Source organism: Heptranchias perlo, chromosome 3 (genome assembly GCF_035084215.1).
Source record: "Heptranchias perlo isolate sHepPer1 chromosome 3, sHepPer1.hap1, whole genome shotgun sequence".
NCBI lineage: Eukaryota > Metazoa > Chordata > Chondrichthyes > Hexanchiformes > Hexanchidae > Heptranchias > Heptranchias perlo.
Window position 1 is genome coordinate 137721043 of NC_090327.1, and position 27828 is coordinate 137748870.

The following is a 27828-nucleotide window of genomic DNA, read 5'->3' on the forward strand; positions in this document are numbered from 1 at the left end:
ACTTTACGAGCTGTGTAAGTATCTGTTTTATAGTTTATCTCACCCCCCCCCCCACAACGGTAACCCCTAGCAACCGCTCCATTGGGCTGTCTGTCCTGCACTTGCTGGGCCTCCCCAGCCTGGACGGACACTTTATTTCAGTGGGTTTTTTAAAAAAAATTGTATTCTTGAATACTGAATAAGTGGCAAATGATTTAATATCCCCTCAACCCATTGGGTGGTGAATGAGTTGGACTTGAGTGGCCAGGGGAAGAGAGAGAGGGAGCACCTTTTTTTTTAAAAGCGATGAGCTGCTTTTAAGGACTGAGCTGTTCTTGACTATTTGCTTCGCTGGCAAGGGGGCGAGGAGTTGGGAGCTACAACCATTATACGTTTTATATGGAGTGTCTTCTATTTTTGTGCGCGCACAACTTTGTTGTAGGGAAAATATTGAGTGAAAACCCAACTGTCCTGTAGTTTGAGCATTATATTCTCGTTCTCTGCAAAGGGGGAAAGATAGTAAAGTAGCTACAATACACTAAAATAATCTTTTAATGGGCCCTGTTACTTTTATCTTGACCTTGAATTGGCTCTTTAGCCGTAGGGCTCCATTTTAAAGTGAACTCTTTGTTTCTTTTCGTTTAATGTTTGTCGAAAGTTGTAAAGCTTAATTTGAAGTGTTTACTGAGCCTGACAGTGGAAAGTAACATAATTAAATGGATTTTACATTTTGTGAATTGAACCCCTCTCTGGATTCTCGACTGGAAATACTGGAATTCACGTCCAGGGTCAGTGGTTGAGGCACAAACTGTCACCATTCAAGATTAGATTAGAAAGGGGGTTGAAGTGATATGGGAACAAGGTGATTATGGGAACAAATGTGACTAGAACTGTATGCTTGTTTTGGGGTTAAATGCTGACATGGACTGGTAGGGCTGAAGCCTGTTTCCATGTAATTATGTAACTTCCTTTTATAATTCTTAAAGAAGATTTTTAAAAAATATATAAATTATAAAACACCCAATGATTTCTTTCACTTGATTCACAAGGTGAGGAAGGCCATTTAACTCCTCACTCCAGAAAGAATAACTTATCATCTTGGCAGAGGAGTTCTAAGGTGGCTCATCTGGCAATAGAAATTCAGAATCAAGGCATTATATCATAGTAGGTACAGCACAGGAGGAGGCCTTTTGGCCCATTGTGCCTGTGCTGGCTCTTTGAAAGATTAGTCCCATTGCCCTATAAAATGTTTTCCCTTCTACTATTTATCCAATTCCCTTTTGAAAGTTACTATTGACTTTACTTCCACCACCCTTTTAGGCAGCGCATTCCAGATCATTACAACTCGCTGTTTTTAAAAAAAAATGTTTCCTCTTGACAACTTTTGTCGATCACCACCTTAAATCTGTGTTTTCTGGCAACCGACCCTTCTGCCACTGGAAACAGTTTCTCCTTATTTACACCATCAAAACTGTTCACCTTAGGCATGTAAATGTGTAGTGAGGAGGGGTTGGGCCAATTAGGGACCAAAAAGGAGATCTACTCATGGAGGCAGTGGACATGGCTAAATTTTTTTTATTCATTTATGGGATGTGGGCGTCGCTGATGAGGCCGGCATTTATTGCCCATCCCTAATTGCCCTTGAGAAGGTGGTGGTGAGCCGCCTTCTTGAACCACTGCAGTCCGTGTGGTGAAGGTTCTCCCACAGTGCTGTTAGGAGGGGAGTTCCAGGATTTTGACCCAGCGACGATGAAGGAACGGCGATATATTTCCAAGTCGGGATGGTGTGTGACTTGGAGGGGAACGTGCAGGTGGTGTTGTTCCCATGTGCCTGCTGCTCTTGTCCTTCTAGGTGGTAGAGGTCGCGGGTTTGGGAGGTGCTGTCGAAGAAGCCATGGCGAGTTGCTGCAGTGCATCCTGTGACTGGTACACACTGCAGCCACAGTGTGCCGGTGGTGAAGGGAGTGAATGTTTAGGGTGGTGGATGGGGTGCCAATCAAGTGGGCTGCTTTATCTTGGATGGTGTAGAGCTTCTTGAGTGTTGTTGGAGCTGCACTCATCCAAGCAAGTGGAGAGTATTCCATCACACTCCTGACTTGTGCCTTGTAGATGGTGGAAAGGCTTTGGGGAGTCAGGAGTTGAGTCACTTGCCATAGAATACCCAGCCTCTGACCTGCTCTCGTAGCCACAGTATTTATATGGCTGGTCCAGTTAAGTTTCTGGTCAATGGTGACCCCCAGGATGTTGATGGTGGGGGATTCGGCGATGGTAATGCTGTTGAATGTCAAGGGGAGGTGGTTAGACACTCCCTTGTTGGAGATGGTCATTGCCTGGCACTTATCTGGCGCGAATGATACTTGCCACTTATCAGCCCAAGCCTGGATGTTGTCCAGGTCTTGCTGCATGCGGGCTCGGACTGCTTCATTATCTGAGGGTTTGCGAATGGAACTGAACACTGTGCAATCATCAGCGAATAGAATCATAGAAGTTACAACATGGAAACAGGCCCTTCGGCCCAACATGTCCATGTCACCCAGTTTATACCACTAAGCTAGTCCCAATTGCCTGCACTTGGCCCATATCCCTCTATACCCATCTTACCCATGCAACTGTCCAAATGCTTTTTAAAAGACAAAATTGTACCCGCCTCTACTACTGCCTCTGGCAGCTCGTTCCAGACACTCACCACCCTTTGAGTGAAAAAATTGCCCCTCTGGACCCTCTTGTATATCTCCCCTCTCACCTTAAATCTATGCCCCCTCGTTATAGACTCCCCTACCTTTGGGAAAAGATTTTGACTATCTACCGTATCTATGCCCCTCATTATTTTATAGACTTCTATAAGATCACCCCTAAACCTCCTACTCTCCAGGGAAAAAGTCCCAGTCTGTCTAACCTCTCCCCATAAGTCAAACCATCAAGTCCCGGTAGCATCCTAGTAAATCTTTTCTGCACTCTTTCTAGTTTAATAATATCCTTTCTATAATAGGGTGACCAGAACTGTACACAGTATTCCAAGTGTGGCCTCACCAATGCCCTGTACAACTTCAACAAGACATCCCAACTCCTGCATTCAATGTTCTGACCAATGAAACCAAGCATGCCGAATGCTTTCTTCACCACCCTATCCACCTGTGACTCCACTTTCAAGGAGCTATGAACCTGTACTCCGAGATCTTTGTTCTATAACTCTCCCCAACGCCCTACCATTAACGGTATAGGTCCTGGCCCGATTCGATCTACCAAAATGCATCACCTCACATTTATCTAAATTAAACTCCATCTGCCATTCATCGGCCCACTGGCCCAATTTATCAAGATCCCGTTGCAATCCTAGATAGCATTCTTCACTGTCCACAATGCCACCAATCTTGGTGTCATCTGCAAACTTACTAACTATGCCTCCTAAATTCTCATCCAAATCATTAATATAAATAACAAATAACATCGGACCCAGCACCGATCCCTGAGGCACACCGCTGGACACAGGCATCCAGTTTGAAAAACAATCCTCTACAACCATCCTCTGTCTTCTGTCGTCAAGCCAATTTTGTATCCAATTGGCTACCTCACCTTGGATCCCATGAGATTTAACCTTATGTAACAACCTACCATGCGGTACCTTGTCAAAGGCTTTGCTGAAGTCCATGTAGACCACGTCTACTGCACAGCCCTCATCTATCTTCTTGGTTACCCCTTCAAAAAACTCAATCAAATTCGTGAGACATGATTTTCCTCTCAAAACCATGCTGACTGTTCCTAATTAGTCCCTGCCTCTCAGAATACCCTCTAACAACTTGCCCACTACAGATGTCAGGCTCACCGGTCTGTAGTTCCCAGGCTTTTCCCTGCCACCCTTCTTAAACAAAGGCACAACATTTGCTACCCTCCAATCTTCAGGCACCTCACCTGTAGCGGTGGATGATTCAAATATCTCTGCCAGGGGACCTACAATTTCCTCCCTAACCTCCCATAACGTCCTGGGATACATTTCATCAGGTCCCGGAGATTTATCTACCTTGATGCGCGTTAAGACTTCCAGCACCTCCCTCTCTCTAATATGTACACTCCTCAAGACATCACTTTATTTCCCCAAGTTCCCTAACATCCATGCCTTTCTCAACCGTAAATACCGATGTGAAATATTCATTCAGGATCTCACCCATCTCTTGTGGTTCTGCACATAGATGACCTTGTTGATCCTTAAGAGGCCCTACTCTCTCCCTAGTTACTCTTTTGCCCTTTATGTATTTGTGGAAGCTCTTTGGATTCTCCTTTGCCTTATCTGCCAAAGCAATCTCATGTCCCCTTTTTGCCCTCCAGATTTCTCTCTTAACTCTACTCCGGCAATCTCTATACTCTTCAAGGAATCCACTTGATCCCAGCTGCCTATGCATGTCATATGCCTCCTTCTTTTTGATGAGGGCCTCAATCTCCCGAGTCATCCAAGGTTCCCTACTTCTACCAGCCTTGCCCTTCACTTTATAAGGAATGTGCTTACCCTGAACCCTCGTTAACACACTTTTGAAAGCCTCCCACTTACCAGACGTCCCTTTGCCTGCCAACAGACTCTCCCAATCGACTTCTGAAAGTTCCTGTCTAATACCATCAAAATTGGCCTTTCCCCAATTTAGAATTTTAACTTTTGGGCCAGACCTATCATTCTCCATAGCGATCTTAAAACTAATGGAATTATGATCACTGGTCCCAAAGTGATCCCTCACTAACACTTCTGTCACCTGCCCTTCCTTATTTCCCAAGAGGAGGTCAAGTTTTGCCCCCTCTCTAGTCGGGCCATCCACATACTGAATGAGAAATTCCTCCTGAATACACTCAACAAATTTCTCTCCATCCAAGCCCCTAATGCTATGGCTGTCCCAGTCAATGTTGGGAAAGTTAAAGTCCCCTACTATTACCACCCTATTTTTCTTGCAGCTGTCTGTAATCTCCTTGCATATTAGCTCCTCAATTTCCCGTTGACTATTTGGGGGTCTGTAGTACAATCCTATCAAAGTGATCTCTCCCTTCTTATTTTTTAGTTCTACCCATATAGACTCAATGGGCGAACCCTCGGATATATCCCGTCTCACTACTGCCGTGATGTTCTCCCTAATCAAGAACGCAACTCCCCCTCCTCTCTTACCTCCTGCTCTATCTTTCCTATAGCATCTGTACCCTGGAACATTGAGCTGCCAGTCCTGCCCCTCCCTTAGCCATGTTTCAGTAATAGCTATAACATCCCAGTCCCATGTACCCATCCATGCCCTGAGTTCATCTGCCTTGCCCATCAGACTTCTTGCATTGAAATAAATGCAGTTTAATCTAGACTTCCCTTGGTCTTTGCCCTGCTTTCTCAGACCATCTGTCCGGTCATGTTTTGTACACTCTCCCTTACTGCCTTTTGTTTCTGTCACCACTTTATTTCCCACTGACTTCCTGCATCGGTTCCCATCCCCCTGCCACATTAGTTTAAACCCTCCCCAACAGCACTAGCAAACACTCCCCCTAGTACATTGGTTCCAGTCCTGCCCAGATGCAGACTGTCCAATTTGTACTGGTCCCACCTCCCCCAGAACCAGTTCCAATGGCCCAGGAATTTGAATCCCTCCCTCTTGCACCATCTCTCATCGCCATTTCTGACCTTATGATGGAGGGAAGGTCATTGATTAAGCAGCTGAAGATGGTTGGTCCTAGGACACTGCCCTGAGGAACTCCTGCAGCAATGTCCTGGGGCTGAGATGATTGGCCTCCAACAACCACTACCATCTTCCTTTGCGCTAGGTATGACTCCAGCCACTGGAGAGTTTCCCCCCTGATTTCCATTGACTTCAATTTTACTAGGGCTCCTTGGTGCCACACTCGGTCAAATGCTGCCTTGATGTCAAGGACAGTCACTCTCTCCTCACCTCTGGAATTCAGCTCTTTTGTCCATGTTTGGACCAAGGCTGTAATGAGGTCTGGAGCCGAGTGGTCCTAGCGGAACCCAAACTGAGCATCGGTGAGCAGGTTATTGGTGAGTAAGTGCCGCTTGATAGCACTGTCAACGACAGCTTCCATCACTTTGCTGATGATTGAGAGCAGACTGATGGGGCGGTAATTGGCCGGATTGTATTTGACCTGCTTTTTGTGGACAGGACATACCTGGGTAACTTTCCACATTGTCGGGTAGATGCCAGTGTTGTAGCTGTACTGGAACAGCTTGGCTAGAGGCGCAGCTAGTTCTGGAGCACAGTCTTCAGCACTACAGCTGGGATGTTGTCGGGGCCCATAGCCTTTGCTGTATCCAGTGCACTCAGCCGTTTCTTGATATCACGTGGAGTGAATCGAATTGGCTGAAGACTGTCTTCTGTGATGGTGGGGGTATTGGGAGGAGGCCAAGATGGATCATCCACTCGGCACTTCTGGCTGAAGATGGTTGCAAATGCTTCAGCCTTGTCTTTTGCACTCACGTGCTGGACTCCGCCATCATTGAGGATGGGGATGTTTACAGAGCCTCCTCCTCCTGTTAGTTGTTTAATTGTCCACCACCATTCACGACTGGATGTGGCAGGACTGCATAGCTTTGATCTGATCCGTTGGTTGTGGAATCGCTTAGCTCTGTCTAAGCATGTTGCTCCCGCTGTTTAGCATGCATGTAGTCCTGAGTTGTAGCTTCACCAGGTTGGCACCTCATTTTTAGGTACGCCTGGTGCTGCTCCTGGCATGCTCTTCTACACTCCTCATTGAACCAGGGTTGATCCCCTGGCTTGTTGGTAATGGTAGCGTGTGGAATATGCCGGGCCATGAGGGTACAGATTATGCTGGAATACAATGCCTCATGGATGCCCAGTTTTGAGCTGCTCGATCTGTTCTGAATCCATCCCATTTAGCACGGTGGTAGTGCCACACAACATATTGGATGGTGTCCTCAGTGCAAAGACGGGACTTCGTCTCCACGAGGACTGTGCGGTGGTCACTCCAACCAATACTGTCATGGACAGATGCATTTGCGACAGGTAGATTGGTGAGGTCAAGTAAGTTTTTCCCCTCGTGTTGGTTCGCTCACCACCTGCCGCAGGCCCAGTCTGGCAGCTATGTCCTTCAGGACTCGGCCAGCTCGGTCAGTAGTGGTGCTACCGAGCCACTCTTGGTGATGGACATTGAAGTCCCCCACCCAGAGTACATTTTGTGCCCTTGCTACCCTCAGTGCTTCCTCCAAGTGGTGCTCAACATGGAGGAGGACTGATTCATCAGCTGAGGGAGGACAGTAGGTGGTAATCAGCAGGAGGTTTCCTTGCCCATGTTTGACCTAATGCCATGAGATTTCATGGGGGGCCAGAGTCAATGTTGAGGACTCCCAGGGCCACTCCCTCTTGACTGTATATCACTGTACCGCCAGCGGACTGGAGAATTGTAAATGTTATGCCATTGTTCAAAAGATTCAAGGATAAACCCAGCAACTACAGGCCAGTCAGTTTAACCTCGGTGGTGGGAAAACTTTTAGAAACGATAATCCGGGGCAGAATTAGCAGTCACTCTGACAAGTGTGGATTGATTCGGGAAAGCCAGCACAGATTTGTTAAAGGCAAATCATGTTTAACTAACTTGATGGAGTTTTTTGATCAGATAAGAGGGTTGATGAGGGCAATGAAGTTGATGTGGTATATATGGACTTTCAAAAGGCATTTGATAAAATGCTGCATAATAGGCTTGTTATCAAGATTGAGGCCCTTGGAGTGGGACTAGCTGGATTGCTCTTGCATAGAGCCAACACAGACTCGAATGGCCTCCTTCCGTGCTGTAACCTTGCTATGATCTTGAAATCTTGAACAACTCTATCAAATCTCCCCTTCTCCTTCTCTGTTCTAAGGAGAACAACCCCAGCTTCTCCAATCTCTCCACATAATTGGAGTCCCTCATCCCTGGTACCATTCTAGTAAATCTCTTCTGCACCCTCTCTCAGGCCTTGACATCCTTCCTAAAGTGTGGTGCCCAGAATTGTCTGCAATACTCCAGCTCCCTCGGATAATGAAGCAGTCCGTGCCCACGTGCAGCAAGACCTAGACAACATCCAGGCTTGGGCTGATTAGTAGCAAGTAACATTCGTGCCAGGCAATGACCATGTCCAACAAGAGAGTTTAACCACTTCCCCTTGACATTCAATGGCATTACCATTATCGAATCCCCACCATCAACAACCTGGGGGTCACCATTGATCAGAAACTTAACTGGACCAGCCACAAATACTGTGGCTACAAGAGCATGTCAGAGGCTAGGTATTCTGCAGCAAGTGACTCACCTCCTCCTGACTCCCCAAAGCCTTTCCACCATCTACAAGGCACAAGTCAGGAGTGTGATGGAATACTCTCCACTTGCCTGGATGAGTGCAGCTCCAACAACACTCAAGAAGCTTGCCACCATCCAGGACAAAGCAGCCCGCTTGATTGGCACCCCATCTACCACCCTAAACATTCACTCCCTTCACCACCGGCGCACTGTGGCTGCAGTGTGCACCATCCACAGGATGCACTGCAGCAACTTGCCAAGGCTACTTCAACAGCACCTCTCAAACCTGCAACCTCTACCACCTACAAGGACAAGGACAAGGGCAGCAGGCACATGGGAACAACACCACCTGCACATTCCCCTCCAAGTCACACACCATCCCGACTTGGAAATATATCGCTGTTCCTTCATCGTCACTGGGTCAAAATCCTGGAACTCCCTTCCTAACAGCACTGTGGGAGAACCTTCACCACACGGACTGCAGTGGTTCAAGAAGGCAGCTCACCACCACCACCACCTTCTCAAGGACAATTAGGGACTGGTAATAAATGCTGGCCTTGCCAGTGACGCCCACATCCTATGAACAAATTTATTTTTTAAAAAAAAGCTGGCGCCTAACCAGTGCTTTTTATGAAGGTTTAGCATAACTTCCTTGCTTTTGTACTCTCTGCCTGTATTTATAAAGCCAAAGATAATGTATGCCTTTTTAACAGCCTTCTCAACTTGTCCTGCCACTTCAAAGATTTGGGTACGTACACCCCCAAGTCTCTGTTCCTGCTGCCCCTTTAAAATTGTACCATTTCAGTTTATAGTGCCTCTGATCATACTTTCTACCAAAATGAATCACTTCACACTTCTCTGCATTAAATTTCATATTCCATGTGTTGGCCCATTTCACCAGCCTGTCTGTGTCCTCCTGAAGTCTCCTCAATGTTTACTATATTTGAGTTTTGTATCATCTGCAAACTTAGCAGCACCACTGTATACTTCCCTCCAGTCTGAAAAATAACCATTCACCACTACGGTCTACTTCTGCCCCTTAGCCAATTTTGAATCCACACAGCCACTACCCCTTTAATCCCATGGGCTTCAATTTTGCTAATGTCTATTTTGTGGTACTTTATCAAACACCTTTTGACAGTCCATACCCTCTTCAATCCTCTGTTACTTCATCTAACTCAATAAAGTTAGTCAAACATGATTTTGCCTTTAACAAATCTGTGCCAGCTTTCATTTATTAACCCATATTTTTCCACGTGCCAACTAATTTTGTCCTGGATCATTGTCTCAAACAGCTCCCACCACTGCCATCAAACTGACTGGCCTGTAGTTGCCAGGTTTATCCCTCTTCCCCTCTTTTGAACAGGGATGTAACATTTGCAATCCTCTAGTCCTCTGGCACCACTCCCATATCTAAAAGGTTTGGAAGATTATGGCCAGAGCCTCTGCAATTTCTACCCTTACTTCCCTCAGCGAGCTGGGATACATCCCATCCGGAAAGGCTCTCTTTTCTACTTGAGTGCTGCCAATCTTTTGAGTAACTCCTTTTTATCTATACTTATCCAATTTTTCTACTACCTCCTTTATTGTGACATTGGCAGCATCCTTTTTAGTGAAGGCAGATGCAAAGTATTCATTTAGTACCTCGGCTATGCCCTCTGCCTCCATAAGATCTGCTTTTTGGTCCCTAATCGGCCCCACCTTTCCTTTTGACTATCTTTTTTACTTTTTATATGTTTATAAAAGGCTTTTGGGTTCCCTTTTTATATTACTCGCTACTCTAGTCTCACACACTCTGCCCCTCATTTCCTTTTTCAGTTCTCCCCTGTACTTTCTGTATTCAGCTTGATTCTCTACTGTATTATGAACCCAACATTTTTTCTGTTTCATTTTAATCTCTATCTTTAGTCATCCAGGGAGCTCTAGCTTTGGATGCCCTTCCTTTTCCCCATGTGGGAATGTGTCTAGTCTGTACCCGAACTATCTCCTCTCTGAAGGCCTTCCATTGCTCATTTACTATTTTACCTGCCAACCTTTGACTCCAGTCCACCTGGGCCAGATCCCTTTTCAACTCTGAAATTAGCCTTCCTGCAGTTGAGTATTTTCCTTGTCCTTTTCCACAACTACTCTAAATTTAAACATTGTTATCACTACGTCCCAAATGCTCCCCCAGTGAAACATGCTCCACTTGCCCCACTTCATTCCCCAGAACTAGATCTAGCACTGCTTCCTTCCTCATTTGGGCTGGAAACATACAGGATCAAGAAAGTTCTCTTGTACATTTCATGAATTCCTCCCATACTTTGTCCCTTGCACTATTATCTTCCAAGTTTATATTAGGATAATTGACATCCCCTTATCACGACTTTAAAGTTTTTGCATATTTGTGAAAATTTGCTCTGCTATCTCCCTGCTCAAACAATAGGATGATTGGGAACTTAATATTCCTGGTTACAAGGCATTCAGGAAAGATAGGGAAGGGGAAAAATGAAAGGAGGATGGCAGTATACTGCCAAGATACTGTTGTTGCTGCTATATAATAATCCCATGTGGCTACTTGTGCCTTCAGCTCACCAACCTTATTTACCACACTATTATGCACATGCACTCCATACCTGCCTTAGTCTGCTTTGCATTTCTCCCCTGTCTGATCCCTCCTATTTCTGAACTACTCTTTATATTCTAATGTTATTTATCTCTTCCAGTCCTCTCTGCACCTTGTCTCTCCTCTAATGCATCATCCTAGTGCCCCTCCCCCTGCCAAATTAGTTTTAAACCCTCTCCCACAGAACTAGTTAACCTACCTGTGAGAACATTGGTCCCAGCCCTATTGAGGAGCAATTCATCCACCTTGTGTGGGTCCCTCTTGCCCCAGAACTGGTCCCAATGCTGTGGACCCGAAAGCCCTCCCCCCTGTGCCATCTTTCCAGCCATGTGTTAACCTGTCTTATTTTACTGTTCCTATACTCACTAACATGTGGCACTGGGAGTAATCCAAAGATCACTACCTTTTTTGAGGTCCTGCTCTTTAATTTCCCCCCTAGCTCCTGAAACTTTGTCTGTAGGACCTCAACCCTTTACCTTCCAATGTCATTGGTTCCAACATGGACCACCACTTCTGGCTGTAGAGCTCTGTGAAACACTGACTCCTGTCTGCCCTTCTGATGATTACAGACAGACAGGATAATGGTTGGCTGCACATAACATTGCAGTAGTGCTACAAAACCAGTGTTTTCAGGTGCGCTGGCTACCAGCACCAAACTGTCGACTCCTACAAACTTTGCACTGGATTAACACTAAATATGCAAAACGATAACACCCCGCCATACCAAAAAACATGCAGTACAACAACTTTGTTTCTTGGTGACATTTTAATCCTGTGTCAGAATTTAGCGCCGCAAGGTTATATTTGTGTGTGTGTATATTGGCGGCATATTTAGTCTTTTTTTTTCGTTTTAAATCTGTCGACGACAAAATTCTCAGGGTGTCTCCTAGCTAAAAAGCGAAGTCTCTTTAAACGTAGCCTACTTGTAGGCGAGACTGACTAACGATATTTAATAGCCACGTTGTACTATGGACGCTTAATATAAAAAGCTGCATATTGAGAGCAGGCTGATGAGTGCACACCACGACGGCCGGTCCCTTTTCATTTGAACTGGTTCTCAGCGCCCTGGAAGCTGCGATCTGTCCCGCACAAGGCAGTTTTTGTCGCTCTCTTTTATTTTTTTTGGCGGTCGTTTTAAGCCGGTTTAGCGGGCAAATGCAAACGGCTGCATTGGATCGTAGTGGCGCAAAAATTCAAATCCAAACGAGGGAACCTGCAAAGAAGGCTTCGCGTGGAGGCAGCATCTGGTTCCCAAGACGATGGGCCGGGATTGGAGGGCAGAGCTCGCTCTCGACACGTTGCTATAGCAAACGCATCCCTTCCTCGTCCCGGCACGGCACAGGATCCCAGTGTAACTCCTCCTAACCCAGAGCCCCAACCAACTGTGTGTACACGGGCGGCTTCACGGAAGGGAATAGATGGAGCGACTGTATCATTCTGAAAGGTGACCTTCTTTTAAAAAAAAATCAAAAGTAGTTTTAAAGTTGAATTGCCACTTTGAGTGTGTGCCATGGTATTTTGTTCCACCTTTTGCTTGTCTTTGTAGGCGTGTCCGTCCTATAGTGAGTAAAGGAGTATTTGCACTCCTACCTGGGGGGGGGGGGGGGGGGAAGAGAAGAGGAGACGAACTGGTGCCATGGAGTATTCTGTACTTGCTGCATTTCACAAGAAATCTGTCAGGAACGCTTACATTTTTCAAAGAACCGTTTAAACCACCATGTATGTATGTTTCTCTCTCTCTCTCTCTCCAGGTTCAGAATATCCTCTTTTTAGATGTGTTCTACTCAAACTCTCCCTTCAACAATTGAGATTGGGTTGGTTTAACGGTTAAATAAATGCATCCTGTGGTGTGCTACCCTATTGAATCCCTTCATCATTTGTTTCCGACCTCCCAACCAATTACAAACTCGCGTCACAAGCTCACCACCAACCCCCCCATCCCCCGGCTCCAATTTTGTGCAAATAGCAAAGAGTATGATTCACTATTATACTATTCATTTACCTGTTTTTAGTTACAGTCTTGGTTTGGAGCCTGAGTCTTTTAAGGGTGTATATACAGTCTGCTTTTCAAAGAGAATCAGGATAATGGCATTTTAATACATTCCAGCAGCCGGTGTACAGAGTAAGGGTTCTCCACGGTCTTGCTATCGTGTACCTAGGTATTGAGCTGAAAAAGATATACTCGGGATTGTAAGGCATATAAGGTCTGCTTTTGGGAGTGGCTAGTGACACTGACCCTGAGAGAAATAACCAATATTTTTTTTAAATTAAAGTGACCCGGGTCTTGAGGTGGTGTTCTCTAGCTTCCTTCCGAGCTCCTATCCTCACCAAGACCTATTCTTCAGCGCTGTCAATATTAAGTCTACGTGAACTCTGGATAATCAGCCAAACCTACTTTAATTTTTTTTCAAAAAGTCTGCATGCACCTTGATCTCCTTTTACTCTGGTACCAGGGCAGCAGTGTGTTATGGACTGAATTACATCTGTGGACCTTGATCATTAAGTCTCCCACTATTAACACTTAGTTTCACACCAAACCCTGGGAAAGGGTTGGGGGGGAGCGGGGGTTGAGTTTAAAAAATGTCAGGCTCTTGCAGTTTGAGTGACATGCACTTGTGGATGAAGATCAGAACTGATCTGTACTTTTGTCTAAGACGCTCCCATTCTGCTGTGGCTTGCCATTCAGTAACAGAAATGTTGTGAATCATTACTGGGCTAAGAAACTAATTGTGTCTTTCCAGTTGTATCAAATTTACAAGCTCATTGCTTAATTTTTGTCTTTTTATATGTCGACTGACTTTCTTCTTCCCCCCGCCCGCCCCAACCTGGACACACAAGCTACCTCCCATCTGCTGCCTTGAATGAGATTATGCTAACTCAGCACATATTGGGAATTAAAGCATGGACTTTTTTTTAGTTATGTGTGGCTTACCATGTCTTTACCAACTCGGGCATTGATGGAGCTAACTGCTCGAAACTTCACACCAATGGTAGTATCAATGACCGGTGGATATGATGCAGTGTTGTTTTTTGGACTGGAGGGAGGTGTGCAGTGGTTCCCCAGGGGTCAGTGCTGGGACCATTGCTTTTCTTGATATTAATGACTGGGGAGTACAGGGCACAATTTCAAAATTTGCAGATGACACAGCTTGAAGGATAGTGATAGACTTCAAGAAGACATAGATACTCTGGTGGCATGGGCAGGTGAAGTTTAACGTGGAAAAATGTGAGGTGATGCATTTTGGTAGGAAAAATGAGGAGGCAATATAAATTAGAGGGCACAATTCTAAAAGGGGAGAGGAACAAAGGGATCTGGGGGTATACGTGCACAAATCTTTGAAGGTAGCAGGGCAGGTTAAGAAAGAAGTTTAAAAAAGCATATGGGGTCATGGGCTTTAGAAACAGAGGAATAAGAGTACAAAAGCAATGAAGTCATGATGAACCTTTGTAAAACACTGGTTTGGCCATAACTGAAGTATTGTGTCCAGTTCTGGGCACTGCACTTTAGGAAGGATGTGAAGGAATATAAGAGCAAGGAGGTTATGATGGAGCTGTATAAAACACTGGTTAGGCCACAGCTGGAGTACTGTGTGCAGTTCTGGTCGCCACACTACAGGAAGGATGTGATCGCTTTGGAGAGGGTGCAGAGGAGATTCACCAGGATGTTACCAGGGCTGGAGCGCTTCAGCTATGAAGAGAGACTGGGAAGATTGGGTTTGTTTTCCTTGGAGCAGAGGAGGCTGAGGGGGGACATGATTGAGGTGTACAAAATTATGAGGGGCACAGATAGGATGGATACTAAGGAGCTTTTTCCCTTCGTTGAGGGTTCTATAACAAGGGGACATAGATTCAAGGTAAAAGGCGGGAGGTTTAGAGGGGATTTGAGAAAGAACTTTTTCACCCAGAGGGTGGTTGGAGTCTGGAACTCACTGTCTGAAAGGGTTGTGGAGGCAGGAACCCTCACAACATTCAAGAAGCATTTGGATGAGCACTTGAAATGCCATAGCATACAAGGCTACGGACCAAATGCTGGAATATGGGATTAGAGTAGACAGGGCTGATGGCCGGCGCGGACACGATGGGCCGAAGGGCCTCTATCCGTGCTGGGTGACTCTATGACTCTATGACTTAGAGGGTGCAGAGGAGATTTACCAGAATGATTCCAGAGATGAGGGACTTAACATAGGAACAGGAGTAGGCCATTCATCCCCTTGTGCCTGCTCCGCCATTTGGTAAGATCATGGCTGATCTGTGATCTAGCTCCATATACCTGCCTTTGGCCCATATCCCTTAGCTTTTTGGCAACCAAAGGTATTATCTATCTCTGATTTAAATTTAGCAATTGAGCTAGTATCAATTGCCATTTGCGGAAGAGAGTTCCAAACTTCTACCACCCTTTTTGTGTGTAGAAATGTTTTCTAACCTCAGTCCTGAAAGGTCTGGCTCTAATTTTTAGACTGTGCCCTCTACTCTTAGAATCCCCAACCAGCAGAAATAGTTTCTCTCTATCCACCCTATCTGTTCCCCTTAATATCTTATAAACTTTGATCAGATCACCCCTTAACCTTTGAAACAACTGTCGAGAATAGAACCCCACAAATTGAGAAATAGACTGGAGAAGCTGGTATTCTCCTTGGCACAGAGATGGTTGGGAGGGGATTTGATAGAGGTATTCAAAATCATGAAGGGTGTAGATGGAGAGAAACTGTTCCCATTGGCGGAAGGGTCAAGAACAGAGGACATAGATTTAAGGTGATATGAGGAAAAACATTTTTACACAGCAAGTGGTTAGGATAGGGAATGTACTGACTGAGGGAGTGGTGGAGGCAGATTCAATCATGGCCCTAAGTACTTGAAATGAAAAAATATGCAGGGCTGTGGGACTAGCTGGCTTGCCCTTGCATAGAGCTGGCGTGGACTCGATGGTCCGAATGGCCGCCTTCCGTGCTGTAATCTTTCTGATTCTATATTCTATCTCCTTTTTCTAATCTTCCAAAGTGTAATACAAAATTTTGGTCAAACAAAGTTTTCAATTCTCTAAAGGTAAGGTGCCAGAGTGGGGAGGGGTGAAATATCGACTGATTTTGTGTTTGTGAAAATGTGCTAGTGAAGCAATTGCAACAGAAGACATGCATTGATATCTGGTAGGACTTCCCTTGATAAAATCACAGCGCATTAGTATAGGTTCAGACCGTTGATTCCCAAATAATCAACTCAAGGTTGAGGTTTGGGTTCAAAGACACTTGGATCTCTTGGGATAGTTTAAGAGGCAGGTTCTCCATTATGATATTGCCATCAAAAGGAGAGGGATGAATTTTTTAAGTTTTCTACTTTTGTCTTAAGTGCCACTTCAAATTCAATGCAATTATGGAGGGAGAATGAGTATATTAAGCCATCTACTTGTGCTGAATTAAAGGGTATACCTTGTTTTTCTTTAGTTTTCTCCCTCCCATGTAGTTCATCATGCCATCTTTTTCATCCATGTGCTTTTGGCTGTTTCCATTGGTGTTCTTTCCTCTCTTCAATCACTGGTTCCAAAATATGGAACTGAGATATGCTAAGTCCAAAACTACAATGACGATTTAGAAGTTTTTTTTAAAGAAAGGGTGGTGTACTTTGGATGTGTCTTGTAAATATAAGATTGACTACCTTCATTCACCATTTACATGGGTGAAAGTTTTTGTTAGGTGCTCTTCCTTTTTAGTAATGGATTTACATAAAATGTTAAACTAGTTAGCAAACCTTTTAATGGTGGAAAAGGGGTGGATGTATGCAGAGGAAATGTCATTTGCAATTACCTGGAGCAAGTATGCATGGTTTGTTATAGCATTCCCTTGCCTTGACCGTTCAGAGTGATAAATGTGATTATTCTCCAAGCTAGTCTGAAAATGTAGGTCTGTGGCATTCTCCTCACTTTCACTTACTTCTATCCATTTCTCTGAACTGTGGTGTATTCCAGTTGAACAAATGAGGAAGGATGGAACCAGCCAGCCAAGATATTCTTCTCTATAGGAGAAAGCATCTGAGGTCACTGCCTCTGAGAAATTCAATAGGTTGTCTGGTAATCTTGATGCATATAAGGTCTCATTCCAGACTTTGATAACAATGCTAATATCACTTAACTGAACCAAAAATATAATGCGATTTAAAAATTAAACTGAGTTACTCAAAAGCATAAGGTCAGAAAGAGATTTAAGGGATTGATCAGGAGCAAAGTTTGAGGAATATGTAACCTCCAAGTACAAAGAATAGGGTGACCATGTTTATGGCTGACAATCTAAATGTCTACATTTACTGTAGACCAGTGGGGAAAATTCAAGGATTATACATGAATTTCTGGCTTAAACCAGAAATTCAAATAATCTATTTGATTTTTAAAATTAAACATAACAGCCATTTTGTTTCTGTTTTTAGGACTGGAAGACCTAATTGTGTTGTCCTTTGTGTCAAGATGTTGAGTTTACTTGCGCAGTCTTGTGATCTGTCACCTGTCTCTGAGCAACAAGGGGCTGATCCTGAAGAAAGTTCTAAATCCTTTGGTGATGGGTCATTAAGGCAGGACAGTGGCTATGATGAAGGAGAAAGCACAACAACCTCAGTTAATTATTCCAGTGGAACTATAGGAGAGCTTGATTCACTTATTGCTGATCTGTCTCCAGTAGTGTGGAAAGAAAAACCGTTCCATACTGGTAGGCCATCATCCTTTTCCATTGAAAGAAAAAGGCTCGATGGGAAAAGGACCAACTCCATTTCACCAATTCTGTTTGAAACACCTAGGATAACAGGCAAGACAATCACATTACGGCGGCGACTTCTTGAGTCACAGCTAGCCTCAAGTGGAAGTGTGGAATTGTGCAAAACGCTTCAATCTACTGAAGCTAGTATGGTAGAATGGTCATGTACCAGAATATGTTATAAAGATTCTCCCTGTTCCCTGTACTCTCCTGGGGACTTGAACTTTGAAGCTTTGGCAACTAGCACTTTAAGCAGTGAGGAAAGTGGCACGTCATTTAGAACTAAAAGGTATTTGTTTGCACAGCAGCGAACCTCCACAATAGATGACTTAAAATGTAGAAATCAGCTAATGCCTGCTGAATGTGTAACCCTTGATCAATCCACTATATACAGTAAGCTTGATTTGAGCAGTTTCTCTTGCTCTGGAGACTATGATCGCACTTCGGCTGAGCCCTTTGAAACACCATCTAGCTATGGAAAACCTACGATACCTGAAGGCAACCAGTTTCTTACTCCAGTGAACAACTTTGTAGTGAACCTCAACATAAACTTGTCTGAGAGGACATTATCCAGGATCCCTTCACACGGCAAACTAGATTCCTCAATAACAGAGGACAGTGGCTATAATTCAGTTGGTTTGGAAAAATCTGATTCCTTTTCAAATGATGATATTTCCTTCCAGGAGTTGGTGGAAAACCAAAAGAAAACCCCCAAGGTGCTAGATTGTGAAAAATCTCAAAGAAAGTTGGAAAGAATCAAGCGATTGTCCACTCTCCGAGAACGAGGTTCCCAGTCTGAGGCAGAAGATGAAAACAGAGGAGCTCATCTGATTGGATCAGATTACAACCTAAAAGCATTGGGAGATTCCGTCTCTAAAGAGAACGAGTTAGTGTTTGAGGAAGAAACATGGGAGGTGTCTCGACTAAAGTTTGAGGATTTATCTCGCACCCCTGCTTTGCAGCTAGTGCAGGAAATGTGCATGAGAAAAAGGAAAAGGCCAGGAGATACCACTGTGCAGGATCAGAGTCTATCAGAAGAAAAGGAATTGGCTGAATCTATGCCGTCACTAACAAGACTCATTGGCAGAAAAATGGGTTTAGAAAAAGTGGATATTCTGAGAGAACTATTCAGCAGGAATTTGACACACATTCTCACTTTAATTTTGTGTCACTTAACTGTAGAAGATATCTATGGGTAAGATTGGTAATCTGCAAACAAAGGCTTCTCCAATTCTTTAACTATTAATAACCAGATGTGCTGGACTCCTTTTTTACAATTTCCTGCCTGGCCCCCCCCCCCCCAACACAAACAAATGGTCCAGTGCACTTGAATTTTTACAAACTTGGATGTATACTAAGCTTGCTGCCATATTGTTTCTGTAAATTATCTGAACCTTGGAATAATGTGTTTTGGGGGGGGTTCTTTTGTACCTTTATTTTCAGTAAGCTCACCATCTATACTATTGTTAGTACATCTACTGTTTAAAGGTTTTAGCTGGTCACCTTGGTTTCCCCTCACCCCTTTCAATTTACACAAGTCTGCTGGCCTAAAATTTCACAAATTTAGCTAGACTGCCATATAGCGCACTAATTTTTGGCAACAAGAGGGTTATGTGTCATTTAAAAATGTCTAAGGATTTGGTGAATGGCATAACTTCAACATACAGCTAGCTTCTAAGCCTTAGACTCTAATTTGGGGGGGGGGGTCCTTTCAAAAGACTTGATGCTTGAGGAAAAAATTAGTTATAAAAGCACAATAATAATTGAATACACCTCTCTTACAATGTTTTAAAGCAAATTGATGTGTGTGGCTCTTGTATACCTAGGAAGTTGAGTGCATTCAGCATCCAGACTGATGGAATGTGTATAACTTCCTCTTGTCTGATAGTACTGGACATTGGCTCCTGGCTTTAAATGTCATCTGACTCTGCTGTGGGCAGTACAGTGTAACTTTAACCTGATGTGTATTTCGGTTTTTGTCTTTTTTCGTTTTGCAAATCAATTGCTTGTTGTATTCGTGTCAGGACAAGGAGGGTGAGCAAAGTCTGGAAGAAAGTTGTCCAGCGAGATCAGGCAGCGTGTCTCAAGAGGAAGCAGTACCTGGATAAAATTGGAATCCTCAGAGTGGTATGTTTCTTTGGGCCCTCACTTCATAAAGCTAGTATTGGGGGGGAAAATAATCTTAGTGCTCCAGTTTAATAGCAAGTGAACTACATGCTGTAAATGTGGCTCAGTTTTTTTTTGTTGAAACCTGGTAATTTCTATTGAGGATCCACTTTTCAGCAAATTTTGTAAATCTTGTCTTAAACAGAAGCTTGGTGGTGTCTGACAGTCTCTCTATCTGGATGCCGAGTTGGTAATCTTGACAATATTATGATTAGATTAGGCAAATAAATTTGACTTAGTGCTTAAGTATATCTTTAACTTATTTGGTCTCAGTTCAAAATTGTGGCATGCAGCTCATCAAATACTGCATCTTCTGACCAATTGTAAGGCTTTGGGGGGGGGGGGGGGGAATTTGGATAGGAGCTGTTTTTGGGTGCAAGTAGCATGATGCGCTATTACCCCACACCCAATGGCCCCTGCGCAGGCAGGAGGCACGTTTCGGCCTGCCCGAGGACTCTCCTGCAATCAGCGTTCCATTCCAGGCCTTGCACATGGAATCAATGCAATTCACACTTTCCACCACCAGAGGGAGTGCAATCTCTTAAAGGGAAGATGTTTGTTCGAAATCTCAAACAGGTACCAGCTACTTTTATTTGCTGAAAATAATAGTTTGAACAGAGATCAGACATCGCACACGTAAAACACAGATGCTGGTCCCATCCCTATGTTTCCACACTGAGTTATGTTAAAACATTGAATAAAGGTTGCATACTAAATCCCACATCTGCCAATCTGCACTCCAGACCTTTCCGATCTGCTGATCTGAGTTGGTACCAGGTCTGCGAGAGTGATGCACCAAGGTTGTCTGCTGATGTACTAGAGACCTTGGGTGCAAGAGGTGGACAGAAGAAGGGACGTCCTATATCCGCGGGGTGGGCAGCGGCAGCAAGAGGCCCTCCAGACATATATCCAAAAGGCAGCGGGGGGGGATGAAGTCAATGCCAGGTGCATAGCATCATGAACATGGATGCAGTGCAGGAAGCAGTTCAATGCTTTGACATGAGTGGTCAAGGTTAATGAGGTCAAGTGGCGTCTCCTACCAACTGCACCACGCACAACACCCCCACATACCAACAAACTCTTTCCATCAGTGCTCAGCTCTTCCAATCAGATGCTTCCTCTCACCCTTGCACATTACCACTGTTTCAAGCCGCCCAACCACAACTCACAGGCCACATTACTGGCAGCTAGTCAACCATGACAGGCACATCACCCAAACACACGTCCCGCTTTCTTGCAGGAGAAGGTGGCGCATATCAAAAGGCAGCAAGTGGCAGTGGCATTTAGCCCTTCGAGCCTCTTCCACCATTCAGTGAGATCATGCTGGACCTGTGACCTAACTCCATATACCCACCTTAGCCCCATATCCCTTAATACCCTTGGTTCACTGAAATCTATCCATCTCCGATTTAACTTCCACAAGTGAGCTAGCATCAACTGCCATCTGCAGAAGAGCATTCCAAACATCTCCCACCCTTTTTCGTGTAGAATCATTTACTAACTTCACTCCTGCACGCCCTGGCTCTAAATGTTAGGCTATGTCCCCGCGTCCTAGTATTCAAGTCTAGGAGACCTCCAAAAAATGGTTACAAATGTTTCAGCAGCCAGAAGCAATAATCCAGTAACTAACCTATAGATCCTGCATGGTCCCTTTTAAACGGGGAGGTGGGGGGGGGGCGTTCTCCGGGTTCTAAGACACCTTCAGATGGTCGGGGTTAAGACTGAGTTGAGTGTTAGTCCCAAAATGGTGTCTATCACTTTAAATCAGCGTTGCACACTGAAGCCATTTTCTCCCTACTTTACATGATTCCAGTGTTCGTTATCTGCACTAACTCCTATACCAAGATGGCATCTGGGCACGTCTCACTGCAAACATGCATGCACATCAAAGGTGCCATCTTGGATTGTCGGAGAGGCTGTGTAGCGCCGAAACAACGGGCACTACATGGTCCAATTTAGCGCCCTTGATGTTCACAGTGCACCTGATCAACAAAGATCTTTGGCCACTCATGTAACATTTTTATACCTTCTGACTTGGAATTGTGATTCAGGTGAACAGTAGTGCAGTGTTTAAATACCAGCAGTCTCTCTATTATAAAATGGTAGGATACAGGTGAGCAGATTTCTACACATTTGAGTTCCTGATTTTTTTTTTCTTTTGAAGATCCCCAAGTGAAGAGTTGAAGCTTGTATTGCCATTGACAATGATTTACCTAGTTTTTTTGAAAGGTTGCTGCCACCTAATACATCTTTAGAAATGAGAGAGATTTGAATTCATTTTGTCCAAGGAGATAGTCAGTCAAAGAAAGTTCCACATCCATTAACAATCAATTAAAAGCTGATGGTTACAGCTGCAGGAGACCTGAATGAACAGCCTCAAGAATTGAAAAATGTAATTGTCCCACCGAGAGGCTATATAACAAGATATAATGAATCATTTTCACTCTGATGACAGGAGGCTGTGAACTGGTGTTTTCGGAACAGATCTGACAAATTAATTTCACATTAAATCAACACTAGTACATTAGCTTGAATAATAAGTGGAGGTCACTGGTATGAAGTAGAGTAGAACAAACAGTGCCATGGGGGGATCCCTGGAGTTGATTTAGTGATGGGAGGAGAGCGCCAAAGGATTGGTTATCAAGTACAACACAGAACAATTTTAAGGAAAGTCAAATGTCATGACAGCTATGGTGGGAGGCCATATGATTGTAACACATTCTAGAAGTTAGTGCTGGGATCTATTGATCTTTGGGAAATCATTGGTCACTGCCTTACTTCAAAGTATTCAGAAGCAGAATTCCAGAAGTCTGTAACATAAACAAGATCACAGTGGAATGGTCATTGGTCATGCTGGTGATTTGTAGATTAGGCCAATAATATGTTGAGCCAAAGGAGGTGATATTAGGAAGGGGACAGAAAGCTTAGTTAAAGAGGTAGTTTTAACAAGGTCTTAAATGAGGAGAGCAGGGCTGGAAGGTTTAGGGAGGGAATTTCAGAACTTGGAACCAATGGTGGGGTGAAGGGAGTCAGGGATGCACAAGAGGCCAGAGTTTGAGAAATGCAGAGTTCTGAGGGTTGGAGAAGTGGTGAGGCCATAAAGTGATTCTGAACAAGAGTATGAGAATTGTAAAATTACAGGGCCAGTCCCCCAAAGTAGGTCAACAAGCACAGGGCTGATGGGCAAGCAGAACTTGGTGCGAGTCAGGATACAGGCAGCAGAATTTTAGATGAGCAGCCTTAGGAGGCTGGCCAGGAGAACATTGGAATAGTTGAGCCTGGAAGTAACAATTATTGGTGGAGATGTTTAAAACAGATGGTTTTGTAATGTGGGGGGGGCGTGGGGACGGTAGAAAGAAGCTGGAGTTATCTTTACATTACCAAACAAGCTGGGACCAGTTTAGAGAGGTTTTTTTAGATAAGTATTCTGCAGTAGGCAGGTATGTCTTAATTAAATCAGTTATGTGTATTAAGGCTCTGCATTACTGGCCTGATTAGTATGGGGGAGAGAGGAAGTGGAGTCGTTGCTAGTAGTGACCTTTTTTGAATGATGAGAATGATTTAAGACCAGGAAAAGCCAACAGTTGATGGACTGTTGCTAAACCAAAAATTTAAGTTCCAGTTATCAAGGTTGGGACGTTGGAGTAGAAACTTGATTGGGACGATTGACCACTTGCCCTCAGGTAGGGGGCAATCCTATCCTTTTTTATTCTTCAGCTACCACCGCCTCACCCACCTCCTGCCTCTGCTAGTTTCTAAACACCACTGTTATAGTGGATTGGGGAGTTGGATCCCATTACTTCTTTTGATGTACTGGTGCACCGAACAATGGATTTACGTTTATTTTCTTTTTAAAGCTATCATAGCTGTAGTGACTTATTCTCCTCTATCCATTTCCCACAACCAAACATGCTGTACAGCTTTGAAGAACTAAACTAAGATGGAAGCTGTCCATCCTTGCCCAATTTAAAAATGGATGCCTGGGAATAAATTTGACCAGGTCTAGGTTGGTTGGTTGTTTTTATCTGGGCATTTAATCAGGCTACAGAGGCTTTGACTTGGATGCTAATTAATTTGTCCTTGGTCAAAGTATTAATAGGCCCAGGATAAATGAGCAACCTGCTCATCAGTTATTCTGTGAAATATGTGTAATTGTGTCACTGATCTTGATTGACAATTCTGCCTCCAGGTCCTTTGGTCTGAAATATACACTAGTGACTTTTAGTTCTATCTCTAGCGATCTGAAATCCATTATTCTACATACAACTTTGTATCATGAAGGCTTATTTCATTAAGATGCAAGGATTATGTTCTAAAAAGGGTGTGCTTTTAAGTAACCCGTTCTGTCTTGCGGTGTCTCTGTTTTAGCCCTTGGTCTGACAGTGTGGTGTATTTTGCCTTAAGGAGAAGACCGAAGAAGATAATAAGCATCCCATGCAATCTATGGTGACTGATTATATAATAATGAATAATTGTTAATCCTGGGCACATTATCTCAAACACAGCCAATATATGTTTATGGACATGGCCTGTGAACATAAGGAAGTGTTCCCAACCCTTAATGCAGAGTGTATCTGAATATTTAAATCTGACTGAACAGTATCTTTTATTTGTGATCAAATTTTACATTTGAAAGCCAAGTCTTGGATTGTACCATAATGGTAAAGCACACTACTGCTTTTTTAAATTGCCTTGCCTTAACCAATAATCCAAACTGGAAAAGTCCAGTCACTGTTTCACTTTCCAAGACAGCCATTAATTTCAGGTCTCGATTGTAGAATTATTTAATCTAAACCTGCAGAGTTTGCAGAAATGAGCGTGCTCTCAATCTTTGTACACTGTCAACTGTGCCTTTTGATCCTTTCTGATCACTTGGTCTGTACCAGTGGGTAAAATACATTCTAGAATTTATTAGAACTTGTTGGAAATTGGATTCCTGGTATTTAATTCCTCTACCTCTTATCAATTAGTGGTTACAGTCCTCATTAGAATTTGCATTGGTGACTTTTAAAACCTGCATTGTGGAACTGCTAGCTGTGCTTTTTGTAGTTTTTACTGAAGCATTAGGTAAATTTTACTAATTTTATAAAATGTAATAGTTTAAATGAATAAAGATTTAAGATTTGAATTTGAACTTTTTTTCTCTTTCTTCCCCCTCCTCCACTGATACTGGGTGCCATGTGACCCACTTCCAGACTTTTACTGCTCTTGAGCTGAATAGTAGGAATTGTGTGCGACTTTTGTCTTACAGTTGAAGCACGTGGGGTCTGCTTGGCATTGCACAACACCTACCTTGACTAGGTAGTTAAGATCAGGGCTTTGGTGTGTAAGAAGTCATAACTTGGCATTTTCCCACTCTTGCAACCCCAGCTGCCAGAAGCAGCTGTTTATCCCCTGTGAAGTTTCGACATTGAAATTTAAAAAAAAAACATAAATCTATAAATGTCCTGACAGTTTTGATTTTAACTAATAGAAAACTTGCATGTTCTTGAGTGACTTTTTTTAATCGCCATTGACCTGGGATACGAAACTGAATAATTTTGTTCAACAGCATAGCCTTCCATGGGCCGCAGATGCTGAAACCAGGCATAATCTCCCAAGTCGTTCTGCTTTGAAATCTGTTCAGGCGCAAGCAAGGGTTGCCTTCACCCCAACTCTTCCCGCACAGCAAGAAGTCACCCTTAGTGGATGCAGCAATCTTTCTCGGTCGACGAGTAAACGAGAGGAATTTTTAAAGGTAAGTAGAAGGAAACCTCTTGGCGAGCAGTCAATATCTAGACAACAGTGTGAAAAGTCAGTTGCTAAGAAAAAGTAGAAATGTGACACCATGTGTATTTCAGCTTTGATTTAGAGTACTTTCAAAGGCTCTTAACAGCATTGGTCGAATAGCTGCTTTGGAGCATCTAATAAGTATAGAAGAAAAATGCCAGGAGCCAGTAGATTGTGGAAAATAAACCTAAGTGCCTGTTGTATAACTGGTGATGCAAGCAGTTTATTTCTTGTAAACCACTAACCTCTGTAGGCCTGTCACATAGGTTAGACATATATCTATAACGTAATTCTTCTCCAAATAGGGAGGTTTCAAGGGTGAATTCCTGGTATTTGGAGTTTATTTCAACTTGCAATCGCTGTTTGTGGATCTGGGCTATGGAGAAAGGTCCGTCCGGGCGCCTGATCCTAACTGCTACATTTTTTAACCTCCCTGTTAGAAGTGACAGTATTTTACTTGACTGTGATGGCCACAGAGCTTGTCAATGCTTATTCTTCAGGGTGTGAGACTGCAGCATCTGCTCTGGAATTGTGCCCCAAGAAAAGGAGCTCTCCCTAGAGGAGGGTTAAAGGGAGAAAATTTATTGTCTTAAATATATATATATATTCTCACCACCAGGTTGCCAAAACACTGTTTAACGATGAGGCTCTGAAACCATGCCCACGGTGCCAGTCACCTGCCAGGTACAATCCAATGAAGAAACGAGGCCTCTGCAGTCGAGACGGTTGTGCATTTGACTTCTGTACACAGTGCTTCTGTGTTTTCCATGGATCCAAGGAATGTGGCAGCAGGTCTGCCAAACGTTTGGGCAATAAAGAGGGACCACCAGGAAGTGCTCAGAGCAAGCGGAATTTAAAGAGATTGTAAACTTGTGTGTGTATATATGAAACCAGAGCTTGTTTTCCCTCCACCTTAGTTTAATTAGCTCCTTGTGTGTCTGTACAGAAACATTTCAGAAAGATCCTTTTTTAAAAAATATTTTTCAATTTGTACAAACAGTTCTCTAGCAAATGAGTGGGGAAAATTTGTAATGCAAGATTACAGAATTTTCCCTTTTCTGTTGGGTTTTAAGCTGCATTAGTGATTTTTAGCCAATAATCTTGTGCTTTTTTTCTTCTTGGGTCTTCAGAGTAACAATCCTAGAATTCTCCCAAGATGTGATGGAAAACTTGTTACAAAATCATTGTGTGATTTAAGATTTCTTGAGGGCATAGTAAACTAAGACAATCCAAGACCAATGAACATTGGATTAAAAACAAGAGAATCATCAACCCACTGGACCAATGTTTCTAGCTTGTTGCTGTCTTGGAACATTAAGTGAAGGGGGTAGGAAACTTGCAAACTTTTTACCCCTCCTCCTCCACCACCCCCTTTTTATATATTTATTTAAAGTTCCAGTTGATTTGGACACTGAATAAATGGAGATGGTAGACTTTGAAATCTAACTTTCCTCCATTTTTTTCAGATGTTTGAAGAACTGTTAAAATTATTGGCTGTGCCCAAATTCAAGGCAGCAGGCATGTGTAGATTCCTGCTAGCTTTGAATGTGTATATAGTTTTTATACATGTATTGATACAAGTTAAAGTGGTCTTTTTAAGTGGATTTTATCTATTGTGTGCTTAATAAACTTTCTTTTCTAAATGATGTGAATGCATTTTCTTCACTGCCTTCAAACTGCAGTTTTTTTTTGTGAACTTCCATCCTTTGCCAAATCTCCAATTGCTGGCATAGGTCTTTCAAATGTGTTGGTGCGGATGTGATGCATTCAGTGCTGTTAGGCAGAACTAGCTTTATGGCGCGTTGATTACCCTCTGGAGTGACTCAGAGAACGTCACTTGTGAGTCACATTGCAGTGCTCACAAGTAATCTGAGAGTCCAGCAGTCAATATCCTGCAAGCAGCTTGTGGTTTGTAGGGAATAGAAGGTCTGCTTATGGGCAGTGAAGCAAGACTACTTCAAGAGGGAAAGGATCTCTACTGGCTGCCAATCATGTCACATTTGGTGGAATCTTATCACTCACATTAATTTTATAGCCAAGCTGTACCAACACTAGACAAGAAAGATCAAATAAATGCTGCTAATCTCCACGAAGTAGACTGCAAAATTTAGTTGTCTTCTACACTTACAATATTGTGTTCTGTCTGCATGTGCTTTTTGTCATGCTATCTGCATCCCTTAAGGATACGTAGCAGCAGTGCAGAAGAGACACATGGAGTCACTAGAAAGAGTGCAGAGCATCACTAGACCCAGAGTAACCATAAAGAGTGCAGCAGAGCATTGTGGGAGAGGCCCCCTGGGGTCACTAGAA

The 27828-nt window shown here is 43.5% G+C and overlaps 1 protein-coding gene across 1 annotated transcript; it reads left to right on the top strand.

The window, feature by feature from the left end:
• Positions 1–27134, top strand: fbxo43 (F-box protein 43). Its single transcript, XM_067982049.1, has 5 exons — positions 1–14; positions 17264–18778; positions 19608–19710; positions 25301–25486; positions 26138–27134. Exons 2-5 carry the CDS (start codon positions 17301–17303, stop codon positions 26384–26386), a joined length of 2016 nt encoding a protein of 671 aa, XP_067838150.1. The 5' UTR covers positions 1–14; positions 17264–17300; the 3' UTR covers positions 26387–27134.
• Positions 27135–27828: the final 694 nt, after the last annotated feature.

Bases quoted from the DNA above. Each gene is read 5' to 3' on its own strand.
- fbxo43 (XM_067982049.1), top strand. From the start codon at position 17,301: ATGTTGAGTTTACTTGCGCAGTCTTGTGATCTGTCACCTGTCTCTGAG. The intron at 18,779-19,607 runs GTAAGATTGGTA...TATTCGTGTCAG, and splicing joins ACTGTAGAAGATATCTATGG to GACAAGGAGGGTGAGCAAAG. The intron at 19,711-25,300 runs GTATGTTTCTTT...TTTGTTCAACAG, and splicing joins AAATTGGAATCCTCAGAGTG to CATAGCCTTCCATGGGCCGC.